The 13,251-nt window shown below is 34.8% G+C and overlaps 1 protein-coding gene across 3 annotated transcripts; it reads left to right on the plus strand.

The window, feature by feature from the left end:
- The first annotated feature begins 947 nt into the window (after positions 1 to 947).
- Positions 948 to 8,634, plus strand: LOC118732960 (chondroitin sulfate synthase 1). 3 transcript variants are annotated; one of them, XM_036462092.1, is made up of 9 exons: positions 963 to 984; positions 1,100 to 1,359; positions 3,987 to 4,576; positions 4,641 to 4,754; positions 4,830 to 4,942; positions 5,154 to 5,294; positions 5,360 to 5,531; positions 5,600 to 6,013; positions 6,312 to 8,634. In XM_036462092.1, exons 3-9 carry the CDS (start codon positions 4,033 to 4,035, stop codon positions 7,301 to 7,303), a joined length of 2,490 nt encoding a protein of 829 aa, XP_036317985.1. In that variant the 5' UTR covers positions 963 to 984; positions 1,100 to 1,359; positions 3,987 to 4,032; the 3' UTR covers positions 7,304 to 8,634. The 3 variants fall into 3 exon arrangements, with proteins under 3 accessions (XP_036317987.1, XP_036317985.1, XP_036317986.1); XM_036462093.1 differs by lacking the exon at positions 963 to 984 and adding an exon at positions 1,017 to 1,033; XM_036462094.1 differs by lacking the exon at positions 1,100 to 1,359 and having other exon boundaries at positions 948 to 984.
- The last annotated feature ends 4,617 nt before the right edge of the window (positions 8,635 to 13,251 follow it).

A 13,251-nucleotide genomic window follows, 5' to 3' on the forward strand; every position in this document is an offset into this window, starting at 1 on the left:
ATACATAAATCCACGAAAAACAAATATTGTTTTAGTTGTACTTAATCTTTACTTGATTTTATTTATATACAATATGACCAATCGAGGCTCTAAGCCTTTTTAATGTTATTACGGATTTAGCTGTGAATATTAAAGTAGGGAACCGGCAACTAAAATTAGAAAAGAGTAGGGAATGAGAATTCATATGCATTAGCTAAAGAGCATACCAATATCTGAGCGACAGGTTAAGGTCCAAATGACTGATAACCAGTGTTGCATGTATTTGTGTATCTCTGAGTCTTACACTCCGACTATCTCTGGCAATGTCTTTGCTCTGTACTTAATTAGCCTCAGATATATTTTCACATACATACATATGTATGTTTGTACCTACCCTGCAGAGAACGGCCAAACCGGTTAGAAAAAATACTAGTTCATTAACTAGTATGTGCCTACCAGTTCGACAATTTCGAAAAACTTAAGCGTTCAGCGACAACTGACATAAGAAAGATAATAAAAAATATTTCTTTTTTATTTATTTAAAAATTACAAAAAACCCCTAAATAAAAAAATTATCAAAAAATAAACTAATTAAAAAATAAACAAAAATTTTCCCTGCGCCAGGACTTGAACCTGGGACTTCAGGCATTTCACGCGAGTGCTTTGCTCTGTTGGCCATTGCGACTGTTGGAGCGCTGCGAGCAAAAAGGTATACTTATGCTTTTCACAGGCGATGAGTTGGCAGACTATCCCGTCAACTAATGCACAGCCTGCCAATTGACATCTCGAAGGACATCGCCATGTTGGGCTGAAACGCAAACTGGTAGAATTCTAGTTCACAACTAGTAGCTTTCCCTGCAGGGTTCTTTTCTACTGAGAGATACTCAACCATGTGTTCTGGTGGCACGATTGCGCATCTCTTCGATCGCTGTTTGCCGTGGTTAATCGTCTCAGCATTTCAGTGCTACGACGAATTTCAACGACGTTTAACGTTCCGTTTCTTCGGTGAGTGGTGGTGCTATCTACCTGCATATATGTACACATAAGTATATATGTATGTATATACACACCTCTGTACCTCTGCCCCAGCTAATTGTAATTGTTTTGTGTGATCGACAAGAAAAACGCCGCCATGCATTCGGCGATCAGTACACTGTAATATGTACTTGTCTTTGGAAAAATAAGCGTGGAGCACATACATGCGTAAGAAAATGCATTTTTGGGCCCCGAGAAGTGAATACACAATTTAAAAAAAAAAGTGTTTAGATGAAGTTCTAATTTGTAATACCTGTCATATCTTGTAATAAAACAACAGCGGCCAATAATCGGTCGCAATTGATTAACGTCCGTAAAAGTCCGAAATCGAAATCTGGATCGAAGGTATAGTACATACGTAGTATGTATGTATGTATGTATGTAGTATAATTCAAAGTAAATAACTAAAGTGGAAAGAAACAATAAATGAATGTGAAATTTTAAATGTGTTGGAAATGAAATATGTAGATTCATTAGGGTGGTTCCTAAATACACAGGAAAATCTACTTTTTAGCTTTTTCTTGCTGTCACCTCATAGAATTATAGAAAATGGAGAATAAACTGAGATATCTCAACGAAATTTCGTATGTAGGGTTGCCCTTTGTCCAAGGTAGGTTGGTATTGAAAATGGGCGAAATTGGACTTTAACCACGCCCACTTTCCATATACCTAAAAGTATTTTCGAAAAATTTTCCGTGCGCCAGTAAATGTTGGATGCAAATTGTTGAAAATTATTGTGTGAAGTAGAATTTTGGTAAAAAATATTATTATGAATTTTTTGGAAAATGGGCGTGACCCCGCCCACATATGATGAAATGCTGTATCTCAGTAGACCATTCACCAATACTTACCAAACTAGGTACGACCCTTGCCTAGGGTCTAGCTAAGAAATCTGTTGAAAATCTTTGAAATCGGGCAATGCCAATGCGCGTCTAGTTATCATATAACGATAATTTACAGAAACACGAAAACTGCGTAAATTCACTTAAAATCGATGATTGCGATAATAAATTAAATTTTTGGATAATGGGCATGGCGACGCCCACTTATGACCACAAATGTGTAACTCGGTAACCGATTTATCAATTTCTACCAAACTCGGTGCACTTAATAACCTTGGAACGGAAAATCAATTCGTTGAAAATATATATATATATAATATATCTAACGGTAAATTTGAGAAATACGGAAACTGATATTTCAATAACCGAGGACGCTAATTGACTCCAAGTTAATACTTACAACAATCTCTTAACAATAAATAAAAGCACAAACAGACGGCAGCGTTGATCCGGATCAACTCGGGAATTAACTGCAGTTGATCCGGATTAAGTCCGAGTTAGTTTTATAATACTTTATAATAGTTTTATAATACTTTATAATAATAGACTTCTCGTTGATTTTTTGAAATTTTTTGTTCACCCATTTTCTCCAAATACAAAGTTAGTTCGATTTTTTTTGTATGGAGAAAATCAGCAACACCTTCCACAAAAAAAAGGTGCCAAAAATCAACGGTAAGTCCTAGCTACCTAAAATTTGCACTTCGTTTAATAAAATTGAATGGGCTACAAAGCTGCATATTTAGAATACTTTAAAAAAAATCTAATTAAAAGCTGTCGAATTTTGATAATTTTCGTACAAAGTTTGAAATTTTTACTAACGTGGTTTTTGTTAGATAACGAGCTACACTTTAATAAAAAACTAATAAACATTAAAATAAAGGAAAATGCTAAAATGTCTATTCCGTATTTATATTTTTGTCACTGTATGTGTGGTACGATTTTCCTTGAACTAATCGCTGAATTCCTAATCTTTCGGGTTCTTTTCACTGGATTGTTAAATTATTTACAAATGAGTGAATAGAATCTTGGATTAGTATTGCTTCTGTGATGTTATTTAGTTATTTTTTTAAGTTTTTCTTTTATCATTTTTAAAAATGTATTAAACGCATTTGTTCTTGAATGAATTTATATTGAGGTCGTTTTTTTATGGAATCGGCATCGGCATCGGCCAAAAATTCTTCTCTTCTACTTCTGGTAGATCCCAACTAGTGGAAGCCTGTAGGAGAGAACTGGCCTATATCTCTGATCAAAACGAAATTACCCTAATATGGTTCCTATGACACAGGGACATTTACGGAAACGTGGCAGTGGACGAACTAGCAAGGTGCGGCTCCAGACTGAATGTGTCACACGCGGTGGACAAGTCCAATTTTCAAATTTGAAAAAGGACGGATCCAATATGGCAGACGTATTTTTAAAACTTCCTTGCATTCACTTGCAACTTGTTACTTGCGGGGTTTTGGGGTCGCTGGTTACGAATCTGAAGTCCGATATGCAAAATTAAAAATGTCGGATCCAATATTGCGGCCAAAAAATATTAAAAGCATTTAGCTTCGCTTAAAACTTTACAGGCGGGGCGAATCTGAAATCAGATTTTAAAAACTCAAAACTTCGGATCAATACTGGACCTTCCATATATCATTCGACAGTTAAATTCGAACGTACGTACATGGCGTATGAGTAACATTATCATCCCTACTGAGTAACTCATACGCCATGTACCGCCGTTTACCTTGTACATTGATTTTAACTTTCCTGTGATAATTGAACTTATTAATTAATTATTTTGAGAATTCTCCGCAAATTTATGTATGTACGAATGTCTCTCCTTGCTGCTATAAAAGTGGCAAAGGGTGAGGTCTCCTTGAATTATTTAGAGAGCCTTTAGAACTCTTCCGGAAACAAGCTTATTCCATACACTCATACGAATTCTATTAGTCTGTTGGTGCGGGACAAAACTTTCCATTTCCATGGAATGCTCGATCTACATGTAAGTCCTGTTCTGAAAGCAAAACAATCTACCTCTTTGGGTCAAGTGCGGAATATACGAGTATTTTCTCAATTCCCAGTTTTGATTTTTTTTTTTTTCATTTCATGTTAAATATTTGGAAATCTATTTGCTATTTGCAGTTTCTACGTCCACTTGGGAGCAGTAATCTTAAAGTAAGAAACGAAAATGATGATGCAAAATTCAGTGACGAAACGTAAAACGTTGATCTTCGCCTTCTTCGGCATAGCTTTAGGACTTTGCATTGGCACCGTTCTCAAAAATTATCGCGCACTTGAGATCGTCAAACGTTGCAGCATGAAACCGAGTAGTCAGCAGTCACCTTTCGAAATCATTGGCATGAATCCGGAGGAGGAAACGATAAGAACCTCTCAGCGAAATCTTGTATTCGTCGGGATTATGACAGCGAAGAATTTCATCGATGGGCGTGCTCGAGCCGTTTACGATACTTGGGGTAAAGAAGTACCTGGTCGTATAGCGTTCTTCAGTTCGGAAGGCTCTTACTCGAAGGAGTTGCCGGTAATAGGTTTAAAGAACGTTGACGATCGCTATCCGCCACAAAAGAAATCATTTATGATGCTCTATTATATGTATGAACACTATATTGACAAATTTGAATGGTTCATACGCGCCGATGATGACGTCTACATCGAACCAGAGAAACTGGAACGCTTTTTACGTTCGATCGACAGTTCCAAGCCGCAATTCATAGGTGCCCATTTTACTCGTATAGAAGAAGGTGCCGAGCCTGACTTACGAATTCCTAATATTTATAGGTCAAGCTGGTAAGGGCAATAGTGAAGAGTTTGGCCTACTATCGCTGGAGTTTGATGAAAATTTTTGCATGGGCGGACCTGGTGTAATATTGAGTAGCGAGACCCTGCGCAGGGGTGAGTTCTGCATTCTTAAACTAGCAGTTTAAGTTACAAAGTGAATGGTGTACGATATATTGACCTTATATGTAGTTGCTCCGCACATACCTACTTGCTTGAAGAATCTGTATAGCACACATGAAGACGTGGAGGTGGGACGTTGCGTGCAAAAATTTGCTGGCATACCGTGTACCTGGAATTATGAGGTAATATTTAGTAATGTACTTAACTCGAATGCGTGCCACGGAACTTTTGATTGTAATACTAAAAGGCTCAAACTGGGACTAAATACATACATATGTATGTATGTTCATTGGTTTTAAAAAATTCAAAAAAGAAAACCATCCTTTCGTCCAAATGATTGTATTTTTATATTTTCTATACAATAACTTTGTCTTTGTTCATTTTGTTTTCCAGATGCAATATATTCTGAGACATAACTCAAGCGGTCCATACGCATTCACTGGTAAATTAAAACGTAAGGAAATACACAACGCTATCTCTCTTCATCCGATCAAGCAATCACCGCTGATGTATCGCCTGCATTCCTTCGTACAGGTGGTCTTGAACTTAGGAGACTTAGAGAATTGGCTAGTTCTGTAACGAATATTTGCTCATTTTAGGGCCTTAAAGCAGAGGAAATACGGCAAGAGTCACTCGAGTTACATCGAGATATTAAGCGCATGGCTAGTTTTTTGGAAATACCGGACGATAGCAAGTATTTGGTACCTGGCATTGAGTTAATACCCGAAAAGACTAACAGCGATCAGCACTACGAAGATCATAACATTTTAGGTGAGACCCCATCCACACATACATAATTAAAAAAAGAAGGCAAATGCATAATACTTGCCCTTGCATAGGCATTGCTCCGGATCTGAAGAAATCGAGGCCTTCGTCAACAGCTGATCTCCTCGAATGGTCGTTCATTGCTCGAAGTCTCTACTCCAGTGAAAATGCGAACCCAAAGCACAAAATCGATTCGGCGTTGCGCGAGGGGCTCGAAGACGTTATCACAGAAGTTATGGAGAATATAAATAATTATTCCCGACAAAGGGGTCGCGTTATTGAATTTCGGGAACTACTCTACGGCTACAATCGATTGAATCCTCTGCATGGACAAGATTTAATACTCGATCTCTTGTTGATCTATAAACGGTATCGAGGCAAAAAGATGACTGTACCAGTGCGTCGTCATTTGTATGTGCAACGCGCTTTCACTGGTACTTTTGTGAAGGAATTCAACGAGGACTTCTACAACTACACGCTACAAACAAGTGGGTGAAAAATATTTGTGGATCGAATAAATATGTATATTTTAGAGTTATGACAAGTATAGTATTTATAAAATAGTAAGTATACTCTATAAATTGACGAACCTATGTTAATAGCCTGGGCTCGTTTGAGATCTCAGTGGTTAAGGTTTCTCTATTGGGCGATATTTAGGTGACATATGAAATGTATTCATAAATATGTACATATGTACAATAAAAATTTAAACATTGCCCAATTTAATGTTGAATAGCCACACATTAGCTTTATATACTTATGCTTATGGTTACATTATATTTTCAGGCTATCTCAACCACATGCTGAGCTCAGGAATCGAACGATTTTCAAAACATTTTACACTGCCCGGTTTGCCAGCCTCTACTGAAACGGCGAAAATCGTATTTATCCTACCCATCGCCGGGCGTTATGCCACATTCCAGCGTTTTTTGACCACCTATGAACGTATAGCAATAGAACAGGATACGAATTGCGATTTACTGGTGGTCGTCTTCGGCAACAGCACCAGTGTTCAAGCACACTTACAACTCTTGCTGGATTTGCGTCAGCGTCACATTTACGAGCACATAAACTACATACAACGGAATGAAGAATTTTCGCGTGGTGTGGCCTTAGATGTGGCCGCACGTTCATCTTATATACAAGCCGATGACATAATGCTCTTCATCGACGTAGATATGGTATTTCAATTGGAAACATTGCAGCGCATCAGAATCAATACGGTTCAAGGGCGACAAGTATATTTGCCAATCGTGTTTAGCCAGTATGACCCGAAGAGACGTTGGACAGGCCCAAATGTTGAGAATGCATTTACAGCACCTGACGAAATTACCAATGAATCTGGCTACTTTCGTCAATTTGGATATGGCATTTGCGCAATCTATAAATCGGACATCCTCGATGAGGACATAAATGGATTTGATAAAGATATCAGCGGATGGGGATTAGAGGATGTAAAATTCTTAGATAAAATCGTTAAGGTTGGTAACCGCCGAAACGATTTCCTAGTCAATACTGCCGAGGTTCCACCCCAATACAATGAGGCAGCGAAAAAAATGAGGCAACTCAGTATATTCCGCGCCCCAGATCCGACATTAGTGCACATATTTCATGATATTAGTTGCGATGTCAAACTTGATGGCCCGCAATATAATATGTGTCTAGGGACGAAAGCAAACTCGCTGGGTAGCACGCAATTTATGGAGCAATTATTTTATAGCAATAGGGAGAATATAGATTTCATTTTAGAATTGAATCGCAGAAAGGAGCAAAGCTGAGGTGACATGGAAACAGTCAAAAATTTAGAAATACTTAAAAAAAAATTTTTTTAGGCACCCGTTAAAAAAACTTAATCGCGTTTTTAGCTATAACTTTCTTTTTCGATGTCAGATTTTTTAAATCTTTATGTCGCCAAAAAGGTCTCGCTAAGAACTACATATAATTATCCCCTAAATGATTTGGCCTTTAAAACCGTTTTTATTTATACCTTCACTAATTTGTGAATTACTATCCCTAGTTGTTTACGTCAATAACTATAAGGTCAAGATGCAGGGACAGTCGTCGAGAGTTCTAGCTTTAATTTAAGCCTAAGTGGAAGGTTCCATCACCTTTTATTTTTTTTTTTCTAGAGCTTCCCAACTATAACACCGAGTTTTTTTTAATACCGTTAATATGGGAAGTGGGCGCTTTTGTGGACGGATTTTGTTTATATTAACACCTTCTACTAATTTTCACTAAAGAAGCTTGTGTTCCAAATTGAAGCGTCTAGAATTTCTCCCACTGTGCGGCGATTGTATTTTTATGAGAAGCTGTTCTTCATGGCAGAAATATACTCGGGAGTTTGTCATTGTCTGCCGAGGGGCGACCGCTATTAGATAAAGTTTTTCTTTTCTTTTGATCCCTGACCAGCGGGATGGTGGAGCTTACTTTTACCACTATTACATGCCGATTTGTTGGTAACTTGTTCTTTAATAGATTCTTCGGTTCAGAAAGCATTTTTTACAGCTACGATCGGTTTTACCGAAAATTTCTTACCTTCCAGAAAATAATTTTTTTGGTATTAAATATTTGTTTTATTACTATTCGAAGTTTTTTCCCAACTGCGTTATAATCGGCCAAGTGTACCAACATTTTTCAATGGTCGAGTTATTTCCATACAAAATGCGTTAATTTAGATCATGAAAAGTTAGATAAAAATAAATAATAAAGTCGTCATCACTTTTAAAGAGAGTACAAAAATAAAAAAACTTGGGATAATATTTCCAAAACTAGTGAAGGTATAAATTAAAACGGTTTTAAGGCCAAAACATTTTAAGGGGCAATTAAAGTCCCGAGTGCGACCTTTTCGGCGACATAAAGATTTTCAACATCAGACATCGAATAAGAAAGTTAAAAGCCAAAAACGTGATTTAGATGGTTTTAACGGGAGCCTAAACAAATTTTTGTTTACTCCCAAAGTGTTTTCTCGAAATAAGTGTTCAAATAAAACTGGCACTAACTTTTTTTCGTGATACGCCTTAATTGTGTACATACGCCACTGGAAGACCTTTTAAAACGTCCCTATGGTTATTAGTTATCAATGACAATTACAGACTTTATAAGCATAAAATCCATAGAAAGCTTTAAAAAGTTAAAAGCTGTTGTTTGCCAGTGCAGAATAGAACTATTAAAGTAAGTTTGCTCAAGTAGGCAAAAGATAAACATTGAAAGTATTAAACTTATTTTAAGATTGCAAAAACAAAACATGAAAATACACAAGATGTGGAATGTTTAAAAAACGTTTAATATCCAAATATTAGAGGTATTAAAATACATTTAACTCACTCTTCAGTCCGTTTAAGAGCCAACACTGTCAATGCTTGAAGCTTTCAAGCGCTTTCGGGAATAAGATTGCAATATATCGAAGATATTCGTATATTCGAATCTAAAAATTAAAAATGAACTAACTATTTTTAGTGTATTAACAAATGTATGACAAATTTACATATCGCTCGCTTAATAACACTGTGCACCAAATTTCATTGATGGGAATCGGACCAACAGTATTTGATTAAGCTGGTCAGATAATGAAAAAGTACTAAAGGATTTGAAAAAGTTCGTTACCATTTCTTTTTTATCTCAATTTGAAGTTGACGAAATAAGAACCCAATGAGAACTTATAATTCAAATTTTCCAAAGTTAACGGAGCGGGAAGAGGAGGAGATTTGAGGAGTTTTTGGTTCAACTGAAACATTGTTTTATATATATGTATGTATGTGTATATACAGTATTGGACATACCTATATATAGCAACCCCATTTCAAAGCGATATTGTTTCCCACTTATGTTTAATTATTTATTTTTAAGACTTTTCAATTCAAATACAGTTCATTCTCTAACAAAACTCATATAAACCCAAGTTTTAAACTTTTTAAAAGACCGCTACAATAAGTGCAACAAATTTTCACATAAATTTCAAACTTTTTTCTCAGAAGTTCTAGAATTTTTTTGAGTACACGGTTTTATAGCGCATTCAATTTTAGTCTAATAATGTGCAAGTTTCAAGTTGCTAAAAATTACCGTTGATTTTTTTTGTATCATTTGCCTCCATATAACGAATAAACACAATTTATTTTATATTGGCAGAAACCCGCAACGCCTTAGGCGCCTGCGTGTTCGGAGGAAAAGGAGTGAGAACCACGGATGTTAATTCTAAGCCAGAGGAAAGCTGGATCTTTTCAACTTCCAGATCGTTTATCATTATGGTGAACTGTCCATTTATGGAGCAATTTTTCATTTTCTGTTGAAAAAAGACAAAAAAAAAAATAAATGGAAAGATAATGATAAACGATCTTCGTGTCTTAAGTCTTTCGTTAACTTTATTCGCAAAATTATCTTTCAGTTCGATTTTGAGCTATGAGATAATTCAGAGAACATTTGTTCCTTTTTCTTTCTCTGTAAGAAAGTTCCTGGGACTTTAGCTCCCAAATTGTTCTTCGAGTGAAAGTTCCTTAGAATTTTGTTCCCGTTTTTTTCTTTGCCAAAACGTTCAGGAGAAATTTGTTTGCATTTTGTTCTCTTAGAAATATTCCCGAAAGTATTGTTCGCATTTTGTTCTCTCTGGGAACGTTCTACAGGGTTTTGTTCTAATATAATTCCCAATGAGAACGTTCTCGTCAGTTTTGTTCTTATTTTGGTTTTGGTTTTGATGCGTTCTTGGGAACAAAACGACGAGAACGACATTTAGTTTCGAGCATACACTTTGTTCTCGGTCCCTGTTTTAAAATATTTTAATATTTAATATTCTTTAAAATATACATGCATACATACATATGTGCATATGCATTTACAAAAATTAGAAGTTTGAGTTCAGAAACTAATGTTTTAATTTATATTTCTTGTCTGCGTCTACTCAGGCTAGCGCATAGGTGTACATTCTAGACATAAAAAAAAAATTTAGTAAAAAAAATTGTCTCACTGAAAAATATTTAACCTCACCAAAAAGATTATACAAGAAGCTTTATGTTGCGTTACCCGGGTGTTTTTCGTTTAACCGGCATCAACATATGTATGTATATTACCCGGGTACCCGGGCAAATCGGGTAATACCCGGCTATGATATGAAATTTTCGAATTTCTGAATTCAGGAAATCCCGTTTTATTGCTAAATATGGGTATTTGGCTGGCAAATTAGAAGGTCACATGTGTTTAAAAAATAGTTCGTGTACGGAACGTTTTGATTTTTACTGAGCTCCAAAAGAAAAAGCAGACCTCTTAGATTGTCGGAATGAAGAAACAAGTGTAACCAGGAAGAAGAAGCAGAAAAAAACTACTGATTTCTTTTGAGTAGGTACCTAACGCGTTTTGATTCTTGTGAATGTAAGAAAAATTTCAGAGTTGTGAAGAATTCATTAATTTTTTTATTGTATTAATGGTACTTATAGCGCAATGTTAATGTAAAAAACGAATGCATTGATTTTTGAAATTTAATGCAAATTAAAAATTTCAATGCATTAATTCTGAAAAATATAATGCTAATGAAAATTGTTTTATTAACTTATCCAAACTAATCCTAATGAAAAAATTTTAATGCTTAATTTTTAATAATTTTGTTCGTTTGCATTAAATTTATTTTCTAGTAAAATATAAATGACCTCTTTTGGAATGACTTCGAATAATTACTAATAGTTTATTCAGCTTCATTCTATTATGTTTATTTGAAGACAAATTCTTGTAAACATTGTTAGATGTTTTATCCAAATAAAAGCAATGTGCGCCTTTGGAGATTTTTATGTAGATTTCCAACCTTAACTTTCGCCACTGTCTTTTTTGACCTCGAAAATTCAACCCTCAACGTCAATAAAGAATTTTTACTTCAAAGCAAAATTGTTTTATGGGTTTTAGTGCTTTTTAGCACTTTTAATGCAATAAATTATTGCAATAGCATTCATTTAAAATTTTTGTTGTTAATGCAAATAAAATGCATTAGCATTATTTGTTCGGGATTAATGCATTTAAATTTTCATTTACATTAAATTTCAATAATTGATGCAATAATTTTTTACATTAATATTTAAATACTATGCATTAACAAATTAATGCATTTTTCTCTCTGATAACTCCGATGAATTTTATTCAAAGGATTTCGGTTTCAAATTAAAATTTAAAATTTGTTTAATAAATTTTGTTTCTTGAATGCAAATATCCAATTTAAAACGCATAGTCGGGATAAAATGGGGATAATTTTTGCTATAATTTGGACCCTCGTAAAAGTGAACACATTCATAAATGTGAACTCGCTTGGCTTTAATTAATTCACAATACCGATATAGATGGACTGTGACAAAAAAATAGTGACAGGAAAGTTGCAAAACATAAGGGGTCTTCATCTAAAGTGATAAAGGGATAAATTGCTTAAATTTATCAGTTTATCCGCATTCTTTCATGAACGCACCTTGGTAAATAATTGCATAAAATTGTTTATTATTTAACTCATATGGCTAGTTACGGTGTTATTCTTACCTCGTCCATTGTGTTCATTTGCTTTTTATGTGTTCGTAGCAAAAGCGATCACCTGGTAACATGTCAATTATACATTTATCCGCCAAAGTTGTTTGATAAAGTGATAAACTTTGGTTAAATAGATTTCCATACAAAGTTGGACGGTTCATTTATGTAAATGGTAAATTTATAGTTTTATCAAGTTTATCAACAGTTTATCACTTTTGAGGAAGAGTCCTACTAATCTTTTACCGAGTGAACTAAGAGCATTATTCATTTATTTGGCATCACTGACTATTTTTTTTGAATGGTATTAAATTCTAATATCAAACCACACTAATCAGATTTTGGTCTTAAATAACCTGTCAGAAATTTAGATCTGACTTCGGCACTTTTTTTGGCGTTTTTTTACTTAAAATATTCATAATAAAATGCGGACCGGAAGTATAAAAGTAAGTACCTAAGATTACTAAAAAGCTTTAATATTTCTAACACTACTATTTACCGTATGTGAGTTTGTCAAAATTTTATAGGAGAGAAGTAAAACTTGATTATTTCAAAACGGTTTCATCTTTTTTCCTTAATTATCTCTTCTTTTATCCGATATTACGATATGTGTTTTGATGAGAATTATTTAAAAGGTTATTTACAGAGAATCGGTTTTGCTGAACTTATGGAGTTTTTAAAGAGTGAATATGCTGACTTCTTTTTAACTGCAATTTTCATAGCGTATAACTTGTTTTTAACCTTTTTTTAAAAACGAATTTTGCTTCGCTTTTTACGATCATCTGTTCACACTGGTGATTATCAAAAGGAAATAAGTAAACAAATAGCTCGGTTGCTGGAAGAACGCCGTAACTCAATGCTAGGGGGACGGCTTTATAGTTTTTAGTCAGGTTCTTGCCCTTCAACGAGAGCATAAAGCTGGCATCAAAGGTGTATTACTCTGGTCAGTGATTATTTTGTAGTTTTAGTTGCTAAGCAAAGTGGAGAAGAGTAAAATTGTTCTAAAAACTAAGTATCTTCTTATACAGACGCAACAATAGCAATGGCAACAATTTCCGTATAAATATGTGGTCAAAATTTTTGTCTTAAACGTTACAGTCGCACTTACCAATGTATATGTTTTCTGTTCATATTTCTGAAACGTCGAGTAAAAACAGAATGTTTTCCAATGTTATTGTGGCTTGTTAACATTTTATTTTTAATATTTTTATTGAGCTTTGTACCACGATTGTTTATTAGG

Source organism: Rhagoletis pomonella, unplaced genomic scaffold, assembly GCF_013731165.1.
Source record: "Rhagoletis pomonella isolate Grant_MI unplaced genomic scaffold, Rhpom_1.0 Rhpom_scaffold_00002, whole genome shotgun sequence".
NCBI classification, from domain to species: domain Eukaryota; kingdom Metazoa; phylum Arthropoda; class Insecta; order Diptera; family Tephritidae; genus Rhagoletis; species Rhagoletis pomonella.